The following is a 23669-nucleotide window of genomic DNA, read 5'->3' as shown; positions in this document are numbered from 1 at the left end:
AGGCTGCCTATGCCACGTGCGGTTGTAACAAAGAGCTGCGCGTGCTTCCAGCTGTGCAGACAATGGCGCCTCGTTTAAAAAATCCTGAGCAGCCTGGAGTGAAAAGACTGCTCCTTCGCACGCCAGCTGTTTCCCTTAATCAATCTCCCTCCCAGCATGCGTCCCCTTTGTCCTCCGCTTCCCTCGCTAACTGCTTGCCTTTCTGTCTTTTTTTTTTTTTTTTTTTTAAACGCGAGGGGTTGCCCGAGCCTCCCCGTTTGTTTAAGGCGGCTGCCGGCTGCTGGAAGGTGGCTGGGGTTGGTTAGGGAGGGGAGTTAGGGATTTCCCCCTTTTAAGTGGGGGTGGTTTCCCCTGTAGGAATCTGACTTCCTGAGTTTTACAATTTAGCAAGGAAATTTTTGAGTGGTCAATTAAATTGAATTAAATTATCTCTAATTAACTTTTAAACTAAGCAATTTCAGCTACTAGAAAAAATCCCCCCTAATGGAAAGGAACTATACCTGCCCAGGAGCCAAAAGTTGTAGATGTCTCTGCATGGCCAGATCAGTCAAGACTAAAGGATCATGGTCCAAGACGGGGCGTGGCAACTTTGGCTGACTGATCTGATTGGCCAGAAATACAGTCTCAACCCACTGCGTGGATTATCCATCTCCAGTGCTGGAGAACTGAGCTTTTTACCATTACAACCTGAGCCCAGACTTCTATGCTGAATGAACCTGAGACCTACTATCAACTTTACAGGTTTGGAAAACACCAGTGGTGACTCATATCTTCTGTGATTTTATAGCAATCCCCAGGGACACCTCCAAGGCTGCAAGGCTCACTTTCACATATGCTCTGGAAGTTGCACTGTGGTCACTTTAGCAATGTTGCAGTCAAACCTCAAGGCCCAGAATGTAGCTTGAAAGCTAGAGCAAGAGGTGGCCTCTGCCATAATGCTTGTGAATACTGTAATTTCCCTTGGCTAAAATTTCCTAGCTTAGAGTAGAGGATAAATACTCGATTAAAGAACAGATTTTGAAATCTTGTTAACTATTCCAAAACAACTAACCCTTAAGTAAAGGTAAACTCAAATTCTGAACAAATCCAACTGATTAACAGTCAAAAGAATAAAACAAGCGAAAATTTCAAAATATGTAAAATCCATAGCTGCCTCTATTCAATAAAGAATTTTGGTCTCAGTCAAAGCTCAAAGCATTTTTTTCCTTATGTTCAATCATGTCTGATTCTCAGAGACTGTCTGGACAAATCCCTGTAGTTTTCTTAGCAAAATTGTTTAAGAAGTGGTTGCCATTGCTTCCTTCCTAGGGCTGAGACAGAGTAACTGGCTCAAGGTCACCCAGCTAATGCAAGGATATTGAGTGAACACTGAAAATTGAACAAGAGTAAATATCTATTGTCTAAATGGGACTGGCTGGTTGACACTGTGAACCAAACTCTTCCATTTCATAATGTGTTCTTATATATACTAGTTGTGTTCTGATTTTCTTTGGCACCCCAAACTTATCAAACCCTCTCTTTTAAGTATTTGTGAATTGATCACATACTTCTTCTTAGGCTTGATCTTTCCTTCTGTTAACCTCTCTTCCTGTGATGGAAATCCTAATAAATCCATTATAGCTGAAGCCAAACTGACCTTCTGCCCAGTCTCTGCCATTCTTTGTCAATGCTTGAGACTGCAGGACCCCACCCTTCTCTGCCAGTGCATTAGGGGAAAATGAGAAGAGATGATTATAGGAACAACAGCATAGTAAAATACTGTGAAAGGAGAAAAATGGCTGAGTTAAGCAGCTTTGTGATGAATCATAAGAACAGACAAGAAAATGCTGATGGGGCACTAGCCATTTCTTAAAAAGTGAAGTCTGTACTACGCAAGGAACTTCAGAATACTGAAGATAGAAATTCTTTCTTTAGCAAATGGCATTTTATTAAGGAAAACTTCACTGTTTCATTGCACATTGAATAGATGTGCTTAACTATAATATCCAAATACCAAGCTACCATAGTTCCTTTCTGTGGTGACTACTGATACCCAGAATGCTATCCCTATTACAGATGGACATCAAGCTCTTTGTTAATAGATGAGGTATGTAAAATTCTTAAAATCAGGGAACAGGTTACCATAATCAAGTGCCATTTGCTCCTTAATGCTCACCATGAATTTTAAGATAATAATTTTCCCACTAAGCTTAACTCTTATATAATTATGCTTGTAATGATACAAATTGCAGTTAGAAAACCAATAGAAGAGAATATTTATAGCTCAGGATTGAACTGTGGGATCCTTGATGCTCACCAAGATTGATCGTTTTCTTGCGGACATTTCATTACCAAACTAGGTAACATCATCAGTGCAAGTTAGAAAAACTGGCCAGAATTTCCACTTTAATTCTAAATCTCAAGTCATTGTCTCACATCATTCCCTCCCACTAAGCAATTAGCAACAGTATAAATACAAAAAAGTTCACTTAAAGCAATTCACTGCACAAGTGCTCTGGATATCTCTTTAGGAATAGTCCCTTTAGAGGAAAAAAAAAGCTGTTTAGCAGTTGGCCTCTTTTAATATCTATGAAACGGATACCATGTTCTGTGTTATTATGACAAGCCCTTGAGACACTGGCAACATAGTTATCTGGGACATTTCTGTCCTAAATCTAGGGAAGATGGATTTAGGACCAAAGGGAGATAAGAAGACATTCCTGGTAATTTATGAAATCTCACCCTCCTTGAATTTCGTCAAGAGGGACTTTTAATGATCGTTTGAAGTTACAACAGCACAGAAAAGTGTTTTATGACCAGTCCTTGCATAACAATTTTTCAACAGACTACTCTTTCCAAATGAAACTGGCTAAGAAAGTACCAAAACCAGAGGTTGTGCTATGCTGTTCGCTCTGTCACCTCCAATTATAATTCCATCAGAAAACAGGAGAAATAACTTTGTGTTGACATTGAAACAGTTCTGTAATTTTTTAAGAAACTTTGCAGAATATATAGGGTTGTTCAAAATGTCAGCTTTACACAGGCCATTTAACATCTGTTTATTCTCTTCCAGCTTGTATTCAGAACCAAAATGATCATGAGTGGGGGGAAAGCAGATGTATTTCTGAAACAAAAAACAATTGGATAAACTTACCAGAGACATTAATTGACGATCCAGCATCTATAATTCCACTGTTGGGTCGTACACAATACCTGCGTGGAGCCGTAGTCTTCACTTTGAAACAAACATTTTTTTCTGTAGAGTTGCCAAGTTTCAGATTTGTTGTCACAACATCTGTGAAGGGACCTAAGAGACAGAATAAACACAACTTGAAGGGTTTTCCAAACTTGACATAAATGTATGTACAACATGCAAAAACACTTAAACCTGATTAGAACAATCCACTTAAGCCACACTTTATCCAACCTGTGGTACTCTAAGGTGTTGGGACTCTCAATTCCCAGAAAGCTTACCCTACAAGGAATGGTAAAGACAATACATCTTGAGAGCCCTAGATTAGGGAAAGGTTTGGCTCAGTGTTATTATCCATCCACCTTTCTACTAATGGCTTAAGATAGTGTTTGTGATCTTGCTCTGTTCACCCATTTTATCTTTCCTGGAAACTACATTTTAGGATTGTTGAGTAATCTGCCCAAGTTGTTTTTTTATTATAGTAATTTATTAAAGATTATAATAATTTCATTAAAATTACAATTGCAAAGATAAAAATTAATATAAACTAAAGAATTAAAAAAATAAAAAAGATGCAGAAAAGGGGAAAAAATAATAAGAAAAAAATAAGAACACAGTAATGAAAAAACCTCTCCCCTTTCATCACAAGTATAAACAATTTTAGTAACTTATCACCTTCTCTTAAAATATAACAAATAATGTCTTCTTCCCATATCTCATCTCTTATCCGTGAACAAATGCTTAAAGTCTTCTCAATTCAGTCCTGATCAGCAAAACTCCATTAAGAGTTATCAGGGATAATAACACATCTATTTTAACTTAGATGAAATAAACCAATTTTATATTCCTTCCTTTTACTTCTAACAATCTTGATTTTCAGTACTTTCAAATAATATCTTAGAACTTGATTTCTTTTTATTTTTTCTTTGTCCCTTCTCACAATGTTCTTCAAAGCTTAAGCAAGTTTCTGTTGTAAATCCAATATAGGAAAATTATCCTGTCACTCTCTTGATTTATTTGCCTATTCCTTTTCATTAAAACATCAGCTGGTTTCTCTTGTATATCCAGTGTAACATCTTCCTTCCTATCATTCTTGTAGCTTGACATTTTTAAAGCCACATTCAGATCAGCCTCAATCTTTTCAGGTAAAACTTGTTTCTCTTTCATAACATCTTTTAAACACAGTCTACCTATCTATAAAGGCAAATGCTCTTTAAATTAACTTCCAGGGTCATTGTTCAAAAATATCCTTCAATATGTTCAATATTAAAATATTGGCTTCATTCTGTATTAGTAAGTCAAATTTAAGTCCTCTTCTCCTTTAACTGTAACCTTTCTTTTTTCTTTCTAGTTCCCTGTAGTGTCAAAATTTCAAAATCTCATCCTACCATTTCTTAAAAACAAGCAGTTTTCCAGGAGAATATTCTTATAATTAATTCCAAAATTGTATTTCAAATCCATCTGGATCCTTAGTCCATTTGTAACTTTCTAAAATCAAAGTTCTAATGACCCTTTTGTAAACTCATATTTAACTTTTCTTAAACTAAGGATTGCAGAAAAATCACCCAGCGTTTTCAGATTTGTCAGTCCAAACGTTCCTAATAGCTTAAAAGCAGCTAAGAATTTCTGAAAATCATTAGGTGGTAGTGTGATTTCCTAGTGGCAAAAAAGCAAATATAGTGTCCTTAAAGGTGCCAATCATGGTTTGAGCAAGATGGCTGTTCTCTCACCTTCTAGAGACCACTGTCTTGCGGTTTCCTTAAGAGGAGCAACTGTCTAGGGCACTGGTGGTGATCTCAAGTCATCTCCTTATTCAGAGTGGAATGATGATATATATAAATTAGAAGTGTCAACTTGCATAAACCAAAAGATCATTTCTATCTACTGAAACTAGCCCGATAACTTTCATCAGGATATATTCACTGACCAGTAATGCTCCAGTATTACAGGTAGTCCTCTATTTATGACAATTGAGCCCCAATTTTTTGTTACTAAGCAAGACAGTTGTTAAGTGAGTTTTGCCACCTTTCTTACCACTGTTGTTAAGTGAATCACGGCAGCTGTTAAGTTAGTAACACGGTTATTAAGTGAATCTGGCTTCCCCCTTGACTCTGTTTGTCAGAAGGTTACAAAAGGTGATCAAATGACCCCGGGATATTGCCACCATCATAAATATGAGCTAGGTGCCAAGTGTCCAAATTTTAATCACATGACCATCAGGATGCTGCAACAGTCACGTGAAAATTGGTCATAAGTCATTTCATTCATTGCTATTGTAAATTGGAACAGTCACTAAATGAATGCTTTTTAAGTCAAGGATTACCTGTATTCTATTTTGTTAGGATGCTGGTGTAATAAAACAAACAATGAATAGCAATAACTTGTTAGAATATGTCCAAGAAATAAAGTGGCCATGAGGGAATAGTCCTACAACGGTTAAGGCATTGGACCAACTCTGGGGCAAAGTCCACACTTAGCCATGGAAATTCCTGGAGTGACTCTGGGCTAAATATATCACCTTGAGCTTCTGAAGGGAAGGTGGAATTATCAACAAATAAACACACATATCTTTGAGTGTGAGCATCTTTGAAAAATTGAGAAAAGATGCAGCTGCCCATCTTCAAAAAAAAAAAAAAAAGGAAAATTTATAAAGCAGTTTATGCACAAGGGGCTTACTTTGGCTCTGTCCTTTAACCCACACACTACTGAAAACTGAAAACTGTTGTGTGACATTAACAGTGATACAAGAACTCTTAACACTTGTCTCAGCTGTGAACATCTCAGGAGAGCCTCAAGGTATACAGCATTGACACAAAATCTTTTATTTAAAAAATGGCCATGCATTCTTGGAAAGTTGAGTGCGCATCAGATCTAAAGATAAAGACTGGCTAAACAAGACTGTCAGGTGCTAGCCTTTGAGTTGGCTTTGGGTTAATGGAGAGGCACAATTGGGCAATATGATCTGGCATTATTTTTTTGTAGAAAAATGAACCCTAAAGTTTTGTATCAATATGATTTTTATTAGTTTTGATGTATATTTTCTTTTATTGTTGTGAGCTGCCCAGAGTCATTGAGAGTGGTGTGACATACAAGTTTAATAAACAATAATTGCTGCTATTTTTCATAGTTTAGATTAAAATTAACAAAGACCACATTCAATTTTTATCACTGGTTCAATTGGATAAATAAAAGTTTATTTTTTAAAAAAGTACTTGCACAAAATCAGTTTACAGTGCAAAATGATTTTTTAACTGCTATTGCATCTTATTGCTGGCACTGGTACTGCAAAATCTATGAAGAGACAAAAAGGGAATATGTTGAGACTCAAGAGTAAGATTGTGGCATCTTTAATGCTACATTTAAGCAGCATCTCAAACACAAAGCAGCAATGTAGCAAATTTGCTATGTAACCTACAAACAGGTGCTGCAGAGATTTGCTAATTTATGTACCTATGCAAAGAGTATTTAACACAAAATCCTATTTTATCACCATGCCAAATTGATACCTAAGGTGTCAGACAAACAAATAAAAGATTAATGGCCAAAGTGGACTTCTATTATTTCTGAATGTAAGGCAGGGATTCACGTTGGTATGCACTTCAATCGCAAATCCCTTATATTAACAATATTTTATGGAAACAATTACTCTTTTGCATCTGGTAGAAACCTATGACCTTTTAACTGGATAATCTCAAGTTGCATTTTATCTGTACAATTTTACTTATCATTAGATCACCTTTTACTACCGCGACCAGCCAGAAAGAAAAAAAAGTGATCTCATTGTTTCAATCATTTGACCACATAGGCTTCTTCTTTGCTTGTACGGTAATTCACTTCACAGAGGACTGTAGGATATTCTACAGCAGGGTGTCAAACTGCCGGCCCATGGGCTGGATGCGTCATGCTAAAACCATGCCCATCCCATTGCCAGCAATGGGAAAAAAGTCGCAATACATTGCGACACGTCACGTGACGTCGCAAGTTTGACACCTGTGTTCTACAGTATTTGTTTTAGGTACAGTAACCAGAACTGTATGCAGTATTTTGAACACAATAACAGCACTGGTTTGCATGAATGGATTATAAAACTAGCAGTTTTATTTTCAATTCCTTTTCCAAGGGGTTCTACCACAAGGCATCTGCACACTTGAAATATGTTTCTGTCAATCTATCTGTTAAGCAACCTTTTTTTCTCCATCTACAAATTCAGACTCCATTACCAGATATGTGAAATTAACATACTGTATTTGTACCAGCTGCACATGCTTTTACACTTCCTTTGAACTGCACTTGCCATTTCACTGCCCATTTCCCAACTTGAATTATTTTAAAAATTCTTTATGATCTCTTTTGTTTTAAGCACCATAAACAATCTGAAGTTAATACTAAACTTGGTCATTTCATTACCCACATCTCTTTCTAAAGTCTTTACAAATTAAAAGCACCAATTCTCAATTAAAAAAAAAACAACTTGAAGAATCCTCTATTTACATCTCCTGAGTACTGCTCTTTCTGCTAGACTAACACTATTATATTTGTCCATGCTCTAGCAAATGTTTTCTTGCACTGTGTTAGGCATATTAAGTTCCAGCTTTAAATAGCAGGGTATGAAAAGCCTTGTTAACACCACTTATAAATAACCCCTTAGCAAACTGCATTATATACCAGCTTGCAAATTCTTAAGTTTCTGATGCTATTATGGGCAGAAATGAAAGGACAAAGGTTAATAGCCTTTCTGGTCAATAGCAGAAAGAAGTTATATATGTAAGATAAAAGTTAAGTTTAGATTGTTACCCTTTACTTCTTCACATTTATACATTATTTAAAAGTTGTTTGAACGAGAGAACACACATGGAGTATAAAAAGACAATTTTAAATAAGTGAGATATTAAATATTACACAAATGAGATACCTAGAAGGCAGAAATGAAAATCAAAATTACCCTAAATGGAAAAGGTTTTGGAATGATGGTTGCTGCAAACTGAATATGACCCAGTAGTGTGATACGCCTATAAATGCAATGTAACAAAAATATATTTCTGTTGCGACTATGCCTTGAGTACTATATCCCATTTTGAACAGTTTACGAATTTAGAGAAACTGGAACAAGTTCAAAGAAGGGCAAAGATGATCAGAAGATTAGAAGTTCCTTTGAATGGAGTCAAAATGGTGCTTTCCTCAAGAAAAGAACGGTGATGTAATTCTCTTGAAATAACTGAAAGGATGTCCCACTGAAGAACAAGACCTGTTTGTTATGACTCTAGAATTCAGGATACAAAACGGTGTTCTTAATTTGAGGAGACAGAATTCAACTTGATAGCAGGAGAAAACCTGGCAATGTAAGAGCAGTTCCACTCTGAAATGAGATGCTGGGCTAACCTTCTCTGTGTGAGTTCCAGCAGAAGCTGATGAGCTATGGTCCTTTTATTTGAATACCAACAAAGAGCAGGGAGTCAGATTCGATTATCTAAACGCTTCTGTGATTTCACTTGGTTTCTCCTAATATTCTAAGTTTTTATGCAAAGGTGGCCACCGAGAAGCATAAAAGATCCAGATGTACTTAGTGCGAGATCATGCCTTTCCCTTTTATAAAACTCCAGGGGATACTGGTTGGATTCATAATATTATGAATGATGTGAAGAGCTCCTACATTACTCTCAAGAATTTAAACTATGAAAGAGAAATTATGCAGAACTTATGAAATTACACAAACACAGGATATAAAAAGTCTATACACACCTGTTAAAATGCCAGATATTTGAGATTTAAAAAATCAGACCAAGATAAATCACTTCAGAATTTTTTCCACCTTTAATATAACATATAGGACAGTGGTGGCAAACCTACGGCACGCGTGCCAGAGGTGGCACTCAGAGCCTTCTCTGTTGGCACACACGCCGCCGCCACCTCCAGTAGCAGGTCCATCAGGCCACCACCGCCCGGAGCAGGAGCCCCGCCCAGCACAAAGGAGGCGGAGTGGCCAATTTGCAAGGTCGAGTAGAGGTGGTAGAGCAGAGGTCACCAACCATTGTCAGTTGACAGACTGAAAGGGAGGGGGAAGCATTTTACATGCACGCGTGGGTGAACAGGGCCGCGAGCATGCACACGCTGCAAATAAGACAGGGCTAGTGCCTGCATGATACTCACTAGCCCTGCCCCATTTTTGTGTGGTGCAGTGCCTTGTATCTGCACCCCACGGCACGGCGGCAGCCGTTTTTGCGCCTTGTAGCACGGAGGCCCCTTTTTGCACCCCTGGTTTTTGTGTGCCAGAGGCGGCACTCAGAGGCGCTTCCCTGCCCCCCCCCCAAGGGCACCACAATGCTGATGGGCCCCTGGCACTTTGCGATAAATAAGTGGGTTTTGGGTTGCGGTTTGGGCACTCGGTCTCTAAAAGATTCGCCATCACTGATATAGGATGTACAATTCAATTGAAAAAACAAATTAAAAAATATTTAGAGGAAAATAACAATAAAAATGTAAAATAACATGGTTGCTTAACTATGCACACCTTTAAACTAACACTTTGTTGAAGTACAATATTTTTGGGGTAGGAGCCTATCAGTATAGCACATCTTGCCTTGGGAATCTGCCAGTTATGAAATGATTTATCTTAATTGGATTTTTGTTACATCTCAAAAGTCTGGCATTTTAACAGGGACGTGTAGACTTTTTATATCCACTGTGTGTGTGTAAGAGAAAGGGAAGAGGGAAGAGAGGGGGGAGGGAGGGAGGAATCGACTTTAATCGGTTGCAGCAATATAACATTAAAGAATAGTTCTGGCACAAGCTTTTAGAATAGAATAGAGCTGGAAGGGACTTTGGAGGTCTTCTAGTCCAGCCCCCTGCTCAAGAAGGAGAACCTATACCATCTCAGACAAGTAACTGTCTAGCTCTTCTTAAAAATCTCCATGATGGAGAGCCCACGATTTCTGGGGCAAGGTATTCCACTGGTTAATTGTCCTCACTGTCAGGAAGTTTCTCCTTAATTCCAGGTTGCTTCTCTCTTTGATCAGTTTCCAACCATTGTTTCTCATCCTTCCCTCTGATGCTCTGGTGAACGTGACCCCCTCTTCCTTGTGGCAGCCCCTCAGATACGGCAATAGTGCTATCATGTCTCCTCTATTTTTCTTTTTTTTTTAGACTAGCCAAACCCAAGTCCTGCAGCCGTTCTTTGTATGTTTTAGTTTCCAGGCCTTTGATCATCTTAGTTGCTCTTCTCTGATTTTTCCCCAACTCTCAACATCTTTGTTGTGATATGGTGACCAAAATTGGCTGCAGTATTCCAGGAGTGGTCTCACTAGGGTTTTATAAAGCGGTACTAATACCTCACATGATCTTGATTCTATGCCTCTGTTTATACAACCCAGGTTTGTTATTAGCTTTTTTGGCTGCTGCTGCTGCTACATACTGCTGGCTCATGGTTAAGTAATTGTCCACTAGGACTCCAAGGTCTCTCTCACAGTTTTTTTTTAAGCCAGGTCTTGTCTGCAATCCTTTCCCCTTTGTTGTGTAAGCAGCTTCCAGCTAAGAAAGAACTTAAAATCAGAATACTGGTCCACAAATTACAAATCATGATTAGGTGCTATCTCAACAGTAAGAGAAAATTTCTTCTAGACTTGGATATGGTATTCTCTGCAGGTTGTGGAATGTTTTCAGTCATGCCTAAAATATGACAATCATGGAATCTCTCTCTCATCTATATGAACAATTAATCAGTGGAACAACCTGCCTCCAGAAGCAGTAAATGCTCCAACACTGGAAGTTTTTAAGAAGAGACTGGACAGCCATTTGTCCGAAATGGTGTAGGGTTTCCTGCCTGAGCAGGGGGTTGGACTAGATGACCTCCAAGGTCCCTTCCAACTTTACTACTACTACTACTACTACTACTACTACTACTACTACTACTATTTGGAAACTTGTCTGAATAGCAATCCCAGATAGATGCTAGTATTTAGACAATTTAAAAATTGTATCCAGATTTGCACATAGTCAAAATTTGGGTGAGGCACTACCAAAACACCCACTAAGCTATGGGCAAGATTGGGAAATTGAAAAAAAACAAGAACAAAAAATGACAGTGGCAAACCACTTCTATATTAGTACAAAAAAACTGCATAGATATGTCTATGAAATCACGAAGGATAGCGTGTGGCTCAAAGAAGACGCTACACGCTTATTAATCTCATGTGCAAAATATTGGGTCCAATGGGCTCTTATGAAAAAATGTCATATAGTGGCTGGGAATCATTGGAGTTGGAATGTGACATATCCAGGGAGCATTACACAGGAGACAACTTGTCTAGTTATTTGAAGATTATCAGTAGTAGATTTGGTATGATTACAATACAAGAATTGGACCATAATCTGCTTTGAAGAAATTTGGACTATGATGCCATGCTGGATTATGGCAAATGCTCCTACTGCCTCCAAGTTGGTAGACAGTTTACTCCAAATTTCTTGAAGTAGGTTTCAATGAACACCAGCATTCCCCAATCCATTTCAACCACTATGAAATGGTCCAAAAGACTAAGAGAATTTTTTTTTTCGCTATGGATTTTGGATCCATTCACTTCATTAGTCAAACAAGTGTCCATCTTACGAATGAGTTGATAGATGTCTCATTGAAACATTAAAAAACAAATAGAAGATTTGCTAAAAGATTTTTGCCTGAAAATGATAAAGCTTTGAGATTTAAATGAAAAATAAAAAAGTGTATCAGGTCAGTCTTGACTCCTGGAGATTGCCTAAATAAGTCCCTGCAATTTTCTCAGCAACATTTTTAGAAGCAGTTTGCCACTGCCTTCCTATGGCTAAGATAGAGGGATTGGCCCAAAGTCATCCTGGTAACATTGTGCCTGTCCCATGGTTTCTGGCCTGGTACTTTTAACCATTACATTAACACTTTAAAAGCTGATAACTTTGTGAAAAGCAACTTTTCAGCAATAATACTGTCAAGAGCATTACCAAGTCTTTTAAAAAAATAAATCTTAATCTTTAGAAAGTAATGAAATAGTCTATCATTTATAAGCTCATTTACGCTATTAAGATTTATAAAAGATGCATTGAATCTAAGGGAACATAAATAGTTAAAACTTGTTTTACTACAGAATTTTCTTTTTAAAATAACCACGAAGAGTGTTCCTCATTAGTACATATTCCATTGCTCTTGAAAAGTTTAAGAAACACTATTGTTCTCTATTAGTTCCATGAATAAGAGTTTTAGATTCAAGTACATTCAGAAGTACAGCTATAATCATAAGTGGTACTATCCGAAAAACTATTGTTTTGGTCCACCAATGAAATTTACATAATTTTGGTAATGTAGTATACTCTCAATGATTAAAGAATGAAAAAAAATTCAAGAACGAAGTCAGTTTATATTTATATATTGTAATACCGTTTCACAGACTTAACACATGCTTCATAACTATCTGCTCCAGGTAATTCAAGTAAGTAAATGAAATTCCATACTGCAGGTGACATTATAGCATGCAGCTTTAAAGCAACGTTCAAAACTACTATTGGTGAGAAGCAAATATTAGGACAGATGGAAGCAATGTAATTTTGTATTATCCATCCATTACATCTGATTTAAACTTGTACATCTTTAGCCATGTTAAGGTGATACAAATTCTTAACTTTTTAATAGGGAATAGGGAACTTTCACCTAAAGTAACCTTTAAAATAGATCCACATAAATTCTCACTGCATAGACAGCACTAGTTGAGAAATTTCCTTTTCTATTTTTTTACTGACCACTCTGAATTTGGCTTCCTTCACCCTCAAATCCTTCAGTGTTACAGTAAATTCCTTGCAGTCATGCACAAAATTCTTCCTAGGTTCATTTGTTCAGAAAGTTCCAATGTTGAAGTTGTGGGGAGATGTTACCAACTGGGGGTATATAAGACTCTGAATGTTCCAAGAATTCTAGATTGGATTCTCCTTGCTCATGCTGAATCTCTTCTGTGAGGTTCTAACTTTAAATAACTTCTACTGACAACAGATGTATTTCGATTTTTAAAAAACATGTCAATAAGAATAGCAATAATTGTTAAATATGATATTTATTGTTGTGGAACCCTGAATTTAGTAAATTAGCAGGCTATCTTTGGATAAGGCTCTTACACGAACAAAAGGTAGTTTTTGCTGCCTTGGGTAACAACATGTTTTGAATCAGTCTGGAAGACTTTTGTGCCATTTATGGTCTCAGCCTTCCTTTTTCTTAGGAAGCAAATTTAACCTGAGAGTTGTTGGTCTGGATTTCTGCTTAGGCAACCCCATTATTTTAATTATTTTGCTTTTTAAATGTATTTTATACTGCTCCATGCCACATTAGGCATCATAGGATTGTGATGACTTATAAATATTGTTAAAAAAATAAGGGAAAAAAGTCAAAACTCCTTTGACGGTTCTGCTCATGCTTCTAGAGAATCTGCTTCTTTATTCAATTTGTCTATCAATCAATTTTATGAAGCTATCCCAGGAATATATGAGGAGGGGGTTTTTTTAGGAAAAAAAAAGAATGACATATTGTATTATTTTATAAGATTATTTGAGTTTTAATCATCCATTTAACCATGGCTAAGGCTTTTATGATCTTGATGTTCAGGCAGAAAAAAGAAAAAAAAATCCATCAAATGCTTTTGGCCCATGGGAGGAAGAGTAGTGTAAAAATGAAATAAATAATAACAGCAAGAAAACTTTGATAATACTGCTATAAGGACAGGAGGAGAAAGTAGTAATTAAACAACCACTGCTATCTAACCATCATAGAAATACCATCATAGAATTTATGTGTCAACAAGAAAAAAAAAACTTGCAAGGAGAAATGGGTCTTTAAAACTCAAAGAGTTTAACATTTCAGAGACAAAGTTATCGATGCTAGCACCCCCCTATTAATTTTGAGGGGAAAACTTCAAGCCAGAAATGACATTTCAAAAATAGTGAAAGAAACATTGCTCTTTTTTTCAGCCACAGTGTAAATCATATAGCTATTTAATTCTTGGTTAAGAAATTCCAGTTCCAGATTGGTGAAGCTGATTAGAAAAGAATTGTGTGGCCAAAGCAGTACTTTAAACAAAGGATGAATCATAATGGAGGAAGGGGAAGGGAGAAGAATGTTTTCCACTTAACAAGGATGTATGCTGCAATGATGGAGCTGTAATTAAAAACTTAAGCAACAATTTTTGCATTAAAACCAGAAAGGGAAGCCAAAAGCCCTTAATCTGATTAAAAGGGACAGATGCCAAAAACTCAAAATGCTGTGCTTTGTTCTAGAGATTACTTATTCTGGATAAATTAATCCTATTCACTGAAATGTGTTTGCTGCCAGGCCTCTGCTTATTAGAAAACACCCTCTACCCTTCTTGTCCCCTACTCAGGAATGGAAGTACCAAGAAATCTGAGACTAGAAACTGGGAAACTGTGAGTTCTAGTCTAGTCCCGCCTTAGGCACAAACCCAGCTGGGTGACCTTGGGCCAGTCACTTTCTCTCAACCCTATGAAGGAGGCAATGATATGCCATTTCTGAGAAACTTTGCCAAGAACAATATGGGGACTTGTCCGGGCAGTCTCTAAAAATCAGACACAATTGAACAACAAAAAAAGGAGACCAAAACACATAACTTTTGTAATATGGTTTTGAGTTTCAAAAAAAAAGAAAAGAAAGAAAATTAAAAGACTGAAATAAAGCAAACTGGAAATTCTATGAAGAACATTTACAGGTAGTCCTCGACTTACAACCACAACGGATCCCAAAATTTCTGCTGCTAAGTGGGACATTTGTTAAGTGAGTTGCCCCATTTTACAATTTTTCTTGCCACAGTTGTTAAGTGAATCACTGCAGTTGTTAAGTTAGTAATACGGTTGTTAAGAGCATCTGCCTTCCCCATTGGCTTTGCTTGTCACAAGTTTACAAAAAGTGATCACGTGACCCTAGGACACAGCAATTGTCATACAGGAGTCATTGCCAAGCATCTAAATTTTGATCACGTGACCCTGGGGATGCTGCAGTGGTTGTAAGTGCGAAAAATGGTCATAAGTCACTTTGTTCAGTGCTGTTGTAACTTCGGTCACTAAGTGAACTATTGTAAGTCGAGAACTACCTGTACTTCTTTTTATTTCTATTTTGCTTTTTCTTCAGGGAGTTCCAGAAAGTACACCAAGTGCCCCTCTCCTCCTCAGAAAAAAACTAAGCTGAGAAAAAGAGTGGCCTCAAATCAGGGTAGAGTGGAATCTGCATCTCCTCAAGGCCAGCCTAGCTTCTTGTCCACTTATTACATTTGTCTACCCTCTGATTCCAGAAGCGTCACAGAGATTTGGTAGCACAAAAATAAATTGGTTATCCTGCATATTTAAAGTGGCTGCTTCTTTAGGTCTTGGTTCGAACAACTGTTGCATGTTATTGACAGGATTAACAATTAAAAGTGGATTCTCCAAGTGGACAGTTTCACCTAAGTATAAAATACATACATTACAATTCTGTTGTGAAATTCTATACAAGCCAAAGGAGACAAGATATTCTGAATGGCCCTCCACTGCTTCCAGCCCTGTTTGGAAGGGGCAGCAATAAAAGAACGTGTTTCTGCCAATTGAAATCTTAAAAGAGAATTTATGGGAAAGGATGGCAAGCATAAAAACATTTTAAGAAGCAATGAAACGGCACTTGTCAGGACAAGTGAACTTATAATTTTGATGCATACTGGCCCAAATTTGAACAGCCAAGAAAACCTAAATCCAGTGTCCAGCCCTGCTGTCATAGAAAGATAAGAGGTTGTAAGGAAAAGCAAAAAGGTTAAAGCAAGGGTGCCAAACTCAATTTCACTGAGGGCCGCATCAGCACTGTGGTTGCCCTGGGGGGGCTGGGTGGGTGTGGCCAGAGTGGGTGCAGCCTACTGGGTAGGCGTGGCCAGTTCTACATCATTCGTGTCAAGGGTCCCTGTGGGGGCCTAGGCAGGAGTGGGACAGATCTGAGGGTCTCTGGCAGAAGGGAGTGGGATTGGGGCAAGCGCCAAAGCATGGTCCACCGGGGCAAGTGCCAAGATGGCCACCACAAAATTGTACATTGGCTCCCGGCTGGCCTGGGCCAGGGCCAAGGCAGCAGGGGCCGTTCCTTCACTGTTTCCAGGATGGCTTCGTGGGCCACATGAAACCACTTCACGGGCTACATCCGTCCCCCGGGCCTTGTGTTTGACATGTCTGGGTTAAAGCATCTAAAAGGCAGCCCAGTGCTCTGCAGTAAAATAAAAAAAAATGTTAAAATTTATTAAATTCCACTATGCTGTAACTAGGTTGGGAAAGACTGGGCTGTGACAGGGATTCCCAGTCCAGAGTTTCAGGATCAATTACCAAAATTTAGTACCAAAGAGCCGAGGTGGCGCAGCAGTTAGAGTGCAGTACTGCAGGCCACTTTAGCTGACTGTGTTCAGCAGGTCATCGGTTCAAATCTCACTGGCTCAAGGTTGACTCAGCCTTCCATCCTTCCAAGGTAGGTAAAATGAGGACCCAGATTGTTGGGGGCAATGTAAATATATATATACATTGCTTACTGGTGTACACCGCTTAGAGAGTGCTTGCACTTAAAGCGGTATATAAGTCTCATAAATAAATAAATAAATAAATAAATAAATAAATAAAATTTAGACTGACTGCAATATTAATTATAGGATCTCTTTTATTTCCTTTTCTATGGACAAAGTATTGGTACAATCTACCCAACAATCCACAGCACCACAAAAGCATCATAAACAAGATTAACAAGCTGCCAAGGAGTTGTATAACCATAAATATCTGTCTAGCAATCACCTGCCCTTTGGTTTGTGGACAGAGAGATGCCTCCTGCATACATCAGATGATATTGATCTTAATGGAAAACTTCATGTCAGAGAAGAAAAGCAACTGGACTAGGTATGAAATTTGGTTACAGAGGGATAGGCCTGAAGAAGAAAGGATTCCTCTACTCTTTAGTGAGAAGGCTGGGTGGTAACCATTCCCCCCCTCGTTCCTATCAGTAAACCCTTTTCAACCTGGAAACTTCTTGTTGTTTCCAATTTTTGTTTCCAAGAGGAAAAAAAAAGGAGGAGGCGGGGCTTTGTTCTTCTTTGCACATCAAAACACAGGTCAAAGAAGGTAAATTCCCAAAGAGAACACTGTATCAATGAAGAAAGCTGCTTCCTCCCAGCTTGTCATGCAGTAACAGCTATGGAGTAAGGTGTGGGAGTAACTAATGATGCAAAAGCCGTCAGTAAAGGTAGAAACCAACATGATCCTATTTTACTAAGCAGCAAACTGCAGTGTTCCTCTGGCAATTATAATTCAGCAACAACCACACAGTATTGAGGAAGATCTAATTGCATCCAGCAACACCCACCCTTTCTCATAGATATGGAGGTAGAGAGTAGAAATGATGCCACAGACCAGGAACTCTTGCAGCAAAACAAGCCGTTATCTGCTAAACTGTAAGGCTTGATCCACTTTAACTGGAAGCTCTACCCATGCTGCAATGGTCTTGTGAAAAACTGTCATAAGTCACTATTTTCTGTGCTATTCTAACTTTGAATGGTCACTAAACAAATAGCTGTTAGTCGAGAACTTCCTGTACTGAATTATAATTTAAAACTTTATCTCAATTAACGCTCCATAAGTTAACTACCTATGAATGAGATGATTACATAGGTGAGATATATTTTATTGACCCATGTTTATGAAAACTGTTCTTCAAACATTGAACCAAACAAAATATTCCATGAAATATACAAGAAATGCACTTGCATGTAGAATTATACTATCAGAGAACTGGAAAGGAACCATTCAAGCAAAGATGTTCAACTTCCTATTTAGCCCAGAAATCCAAATTAAAACATTCCAAACAGATGACTCTTAGCCTCTGTTTGAATTCATTCAATGAAGTACAATTAGTCTGGTTGTCTAAATCAGGGGTGTCAAACTGCTGGCCTGCGGGCCAGATACGTCATGCTAAAACCGCTCCCATCCCATTGCCGGCAATGGGAAAAAAGTCACATGATGTCGCGACACGTCACATAATGTTGCGAGTTTGACTCTGTGGTCTAAATGATCTTACTGTAAGGAATAGCTTTCCTAACATTTAATCAGAATCTGCCTTTTTATAACTTCAGACCACTGTTTCAAGCCCTACACTCTGAAATAATGGAGAATAGATCTCTACTTTCTTATCTGCAACATTTCTTGAGATTCCTGAATAATACTGTCATATCTCCCAAAGTCAATGTTACCCTATAATTCAATCAAGTTTGATCTGGAATCCTTTTCTTTCAACCAGTTCTTCACAATTACCTGGGAGCAAACCAAATGTATAGAGGAGTATAAAAATAATGTTAAAGAAGGAATGCAAGAATCATTCATTCATAACTATTATACTAAGTTAATGTTAACTCAGGCCTGGGAAGGGAGAAGGGGTAAGAAAAAAGCTTAAGAATACTGTGGCTTGATTCTGTTTGTTATAAAAGAGGCAAAAGGAAACTCTTGTCAAATTCTCAGTATTTTGTTATTATATTATTCAACAATAAAATAACATTTCAATAGTCATTCTGAAGTCCATTTCCTGACCTGGACTAATCATCAAACGACTGATAAGATGACATTATCCTCTGAAAACACTGGCAAAGATTGTCTGGCACCTATTTACTGTCCTTGGCAGGGGAAACCACTGAATGAACCAAAATATAAAGGTTCTGTATTATATAATTAAAGGCCCCTACATTTGAATGTGCATACATTTTGATCAGATGTTCATTTTGATCCAGAATTTGTGGGATAGACAATAGGAATGAAGAATTTGAGGTCCTACCACAGAATGCCATAATCAGAAACAATTTCTCCTTCCCTTGTAATCTTCCTAAAAGTAGTAGGGGAAGAACTTCTTCTTCAAGATCCAGAAACTGATCCTGATCCTGACTACATTCAATAGATTATTACAATTAATTAATTATGCTCGTATTCAGTTCAGTTACTCACTAATGCCAGTGGGAGTTTTCCCAGCAACATGTACAATTTCTGATTATAGTAGATTTATATTCTGTATGATCTTTTACCAGATTGCAAAATGGTTTTCAGTCCAGTATAGGACAATCTTTAAGCCAAGCACAGCTATATAATTCAACTATGCATTCACAAACTAAATAACAATGGAAGTTTTAAGATGATGGTACTGTACTGTAAGGTTAAGCTGCTTTCTTGCAGATAAAACATCCTGGTTCCCAATTATTAAACCAAGCTTGGTAACCAAAGCCTGGAGAGCTATTTGATCAAAGAAAAGAAAAGGTTCTGGCCTGATGACTGCAACTTTTATTCTAGTTTGAAAACCTAGCAACCAAATACCAGGTTAAATACCAAAATCCTGTTCCTTCCCCAAAAACCACCCAAGCCTCGTGAAAGGGAATCTGACAGGTACGATCTGCTATCAAGAAATTTCTTTATAATCTAAACGTCTAATTAGGAAACAAATGATACTAAGAGGAATATATGGAGGGCCTGTCTTGCTTTCTTCTGTAAGAATAAAAGCTTACAGTGAGAAAAATGTGCTTCCATTACAAATGCCTCTTTGCAAGACTATTACTATAAAAGTTTCCTAATTACAGAAGGCTCATATTCTCATTTTTGAACCTTGTTACAAACAGAAATTGTGAAGAATGTTTATAGCCTCAAGCTTCCTCACCGCCTTTCAGAATAAAACTAATCAGCAAGCAGGAATTTGCAGCAAAAAGATTAATGACTGAACTGTAATCTTAAATCTTAGTGAGGATAGAACAGTTACAATCATTTAGCAAATTCTTTTCACCTAGCCAAGATACTAGAGGATACCTACAAGATCTCAAGGGAGCTCATAATTTGGTTGTCCTATTCCTTTAACTGTAAATGCTTTTCACATGCCCTCCCCGCCCCAGTCCCCAATGCACAATGCTAACTAACTTCATTACAGACCTGCTGCTGGAATCAGAAGTCTCTTGCATTCTAGAATCTGAGCAAACATGCAAGTTAAATGTGCATATTAAGCAGCTGCCTCTTGAAAAATTGAAGATAGCAAAGAAAGAGAACTTAATATATATTTTTTTCATGTACTAAAAATATGCAGTTGCCACTCTCCCAGCTAAGATGATGTTACTCCTTTTCTTTCATTAAAGGAAGCATGTGTGAGTCAAGCATGGAGTATTCAAGTTCCACTGACTAACTTGAAACAAACAACATGTAGCCCTGCTGATGTTTTTCAGCTTATAGTGCTGTACTACTGGAAATGCTAGTTGGAGCTGATGAAACCTGCAGTTCAAAATATTTGAGATAGTATCAGGTTGCCTATGGTATATTTTGGTAAAAGAATTCAATTCTATACAGGAAAAACAGCAGAAAAGATGTTTTTATGGTTTTATGTAGTCAAGACACTTCTTCATAATGCCCACTCTTCTTTTCATGTTTGACAATACTCATGCACCCATTCTATTAGTTAGATTGGGAAGGAGATTGGATGCTCATACAGTTCACAAGGATAAATCCATAACCTGATATATTTAGATTCCAAGTATTTGTGGCTCCCAATGTCACTACTATCATCAAATCCTAGTGGATAAAAATGGGAAAAAGCTGGTGAGATAAACTGTAGTTCCTCCTAGAACCATACACAGTGCCATAGATATTAATATATAAGCCTCCAACAAAAGATATAAGCTTATATCCATATAAGCTTATAATAATCAATGATTTAAAATTTTTTTAAAAAATCAGATTTTTTTAAATTGAAATTGGATTTATGATTTTTATCAAATTTATTTTAATAAAATGCTTTTGGAGTAAAAATCTATCTAAATATAGTGCTAAGGTACATAATAATAATAATAATAATAATAATAATAATAATAATAATAATAATAATAATAAAGTTGGAAGGGACCTTGGAGGTCATCTAGTCCAACCCCCTGCTCAGGCAGGAAACCCTATACCATTTCGGACAAATGGCTGTCCAGTCTCTTCTTAAAAACTTCCAGTGTTGGACCATTCACAACTTCTGGAGGCAGATTGTTCCACTGGTTAATTGTCCTGTCAGGATTTAAGATACATAAATAGTTTAGTTTATTCAGCAAGAAATGGAGCTTAGTTCTGTAGCATGAGGCTGTGTATTGTGCAATATTTACTTTTTTGGTAACTCATTCAATGAATCCAAGCTCTGCAAGCTGAGATAATATGCACTGTATTGATGCATTCACACAATTTCACAGTAACAATGAGATAAATCAAAAAACAAAGTTCAGGAATATTCCTTTATCCCATTGTTCTGCAAATCTATGTACATTACAAACCGTATAAGTGTTTGAAGTGAAATGCATCTGTACTAGGCTGTAAGTGTTTTAATTAAATAAAAGAATTTGAGTAATTTTCCAACTATGTGCGATTAACCTATTAACCTAAAATCAGTTCTGATATCACTGTTTTACAGCTTATTATTCTAAATAGGAAGCCTTCATTTTGCCTTCAAATATTAAAGATTCTAACTACCAGCAAGAATGAGCCCTTACATTTAAAGCGCCCCTGTCATTTCAGATCCATCATGGCAGCGCCTGTAAGCGGGCATCCACTCATCTGCTGCCTGCCACGTCCCTCACCTTGTTGTGCCACTGCTGCATCACCAGCCGCCCCGTTAAAGTGAATGGGACTGTCGGTGAATCAACAGCAGGTCAGAGGAGGAGCCGCTGTGGGACAGAGATGACAGTTGCTCTTTAAAAGTTATTATTTAAATCGAGTTGATTTAAATCAAGTCTTTTTATTAGTGATTTAAATCATGATTTAAATTTAAATCAAATCCACTCTGGCTTTGGTACTTGTGGAGAGTAGGAAAAATGACCTGACAAAAAAGGAAAATACATATTAGTAATGAATGATAATGTTCAGAAGCTACCCAAACACCTCTCAAATTCACTGAAGTATAAAAAGGTACGAACTGTTAAGATTTTGATGTTATGGTTAAACTCAATAAAAGTAGTTTTAGCCTTCCTATGGGGTTGGTTTCTTGATCTGGTCTATCTAATAGTACTTCCTACCTGGAACCTAAAGTCTTATGCTATAGTTGAGGTAGAGATTTAATGATAAAATCTATTTACCTTGAAAAAGAATATCCAGGATACTATAGGCAGCAACTAAAGAAATTATGTTTGTTGTCCATTTTATTCAAACATGGGGTGTAAGAGAGTGTAAGAAAAGGACAAAGATGACTGATGTTCAGATGTTTAATAACAGCAAGAGAAACATGCTTTCCTATCAAATTAAGAATTCAGGTGTAGATTTGTACTTGTATATGCAGTTCATCTCAGTATGTGGTACCTATCAAAGCAATAAGCAATAGACTACAAATATGCAAAGAATTTCATACAATTTGGCTTTTGTTTGGCTGGCTGATGTTGGCATGTAGTAAAAATTAAAAACCACAGATAAAATTAATCCAATATAAATAGCTATGAATACTAACATACTAATTTTTACTCTTTCTGCTAATATTTACTCATTCCAGATATATTCCTTATAGATTTTGTACTTATCAAATTTAGAAGACTGTCCATCACAAACTTCATCTTCCCTCTGTCAAAACAATTGGAACTGGTCACAGAGAAAGGAGAAGAATCACTGCACAGACTAGCTTTAGAAGAATTTTTTCCCTAGCAATGACGATTGTAACGATTAAAATTAAAATGAATAAAATGGATGACAGAACTTCAAACAAACATTCATGCATGAACACAGTTTGAAGGTAGGGTTGGAGGAGATAGAGAAGATAGATCAAAGTGTTCCCTATTTGTGAGAGATGCACTACCAGGTTGGGAAAGGCAAATATTCGTGAACTAAATTCCAGAAACAATTATCACGTGAATTGCTCTGCAGCTTGATACAAAAATTATGTTAAGACAGAAAGTAGGTTGTATTTTCATTAAAAAGTACTCTTCAAACTGTTAGACATGTCTAATTTAGTACTCGTGGGCTGGAACCAATAATCTTGGCATATACCTCCCCCAAGTTCATGGGGAATACCACTTAGATCAGTATCACCTGCCAAACTAGCAGTATTATAAAACAAAGCAACTGCATACAACTAAACTCCATCAGGTAGACTTTTGATTTTTCTGAGAAAACTGTTCTGCCCTGCATTAAACAAAATCAATATCTTTGCTCTTTGTGAATACATGAGTTTAGGATTGTTTCTGCTAAAAATAAAATAAAAGCAGTATCTCTATCAAATCAAGCTGAACTGTGGGCAATTTAATGGACACTTCCAAACTGTTTTCTTGGCAAGAATATGAGACTGGTTTCTCGCTGCCTTCTTTTAAATTATTTTTTCAATTTCCCAGACTAGGCAACAAACTTGAGACTTCCTGATATCTCTCTTCCACATACTAAAAAGTTTGACCTTACTTAATATTTTTGAGATAAAGTAAAAGCAGTTAAGTGTACCTATCCAGTGTTATTCATATCTTTGCATAAT

The 23669-nt window shown here is 37.2% G+C and overlaps 1 protein-coding gene across 1 annotated transcript in view; it reads right to left on the bottom strand.

The window, feature by feature from the left end:
* Nucleotides 1–23669, bottom strand: part of VAPB (VAMP associated protein B and C) — a 54932-nt gene that overhangs the window by 18030 nt on the left and 13233 nt on the right. Inside the window, exon 2 of the mRNA XM_039322206.1 lies at nucleotides 3134–3286. Coding sequence (XP_039178140.1) covers nucleotides 3134–3286 — 153 coding nt within the window. The remainder of the gene's footprint in view (nucleotides 1–3133; nucleotides 3287–23669) is intronic.

Source organism: Crotalus tigris, unplaced genomic scaffold, assembly GCF_016545835.1.
Source record: "Crotalus tigris isolate CLP2741 ecotype Arizona unplaced genomic scaffold, ASM1654583v1 scf7180000023887.291335, whole genome shotgun sequence".
NCBI classification, from domain to species: Eukaryota; Metazoa; Chordata; class Lepidosauria; order Squamata; family Viperidae; genus Crotalus; species Crotalus tigris.
The sequence above is the reverse complement of the archived record's forward strand: the minus strand, read 5'-3'. Positions and strand labels throughout refer to the sequence as shown.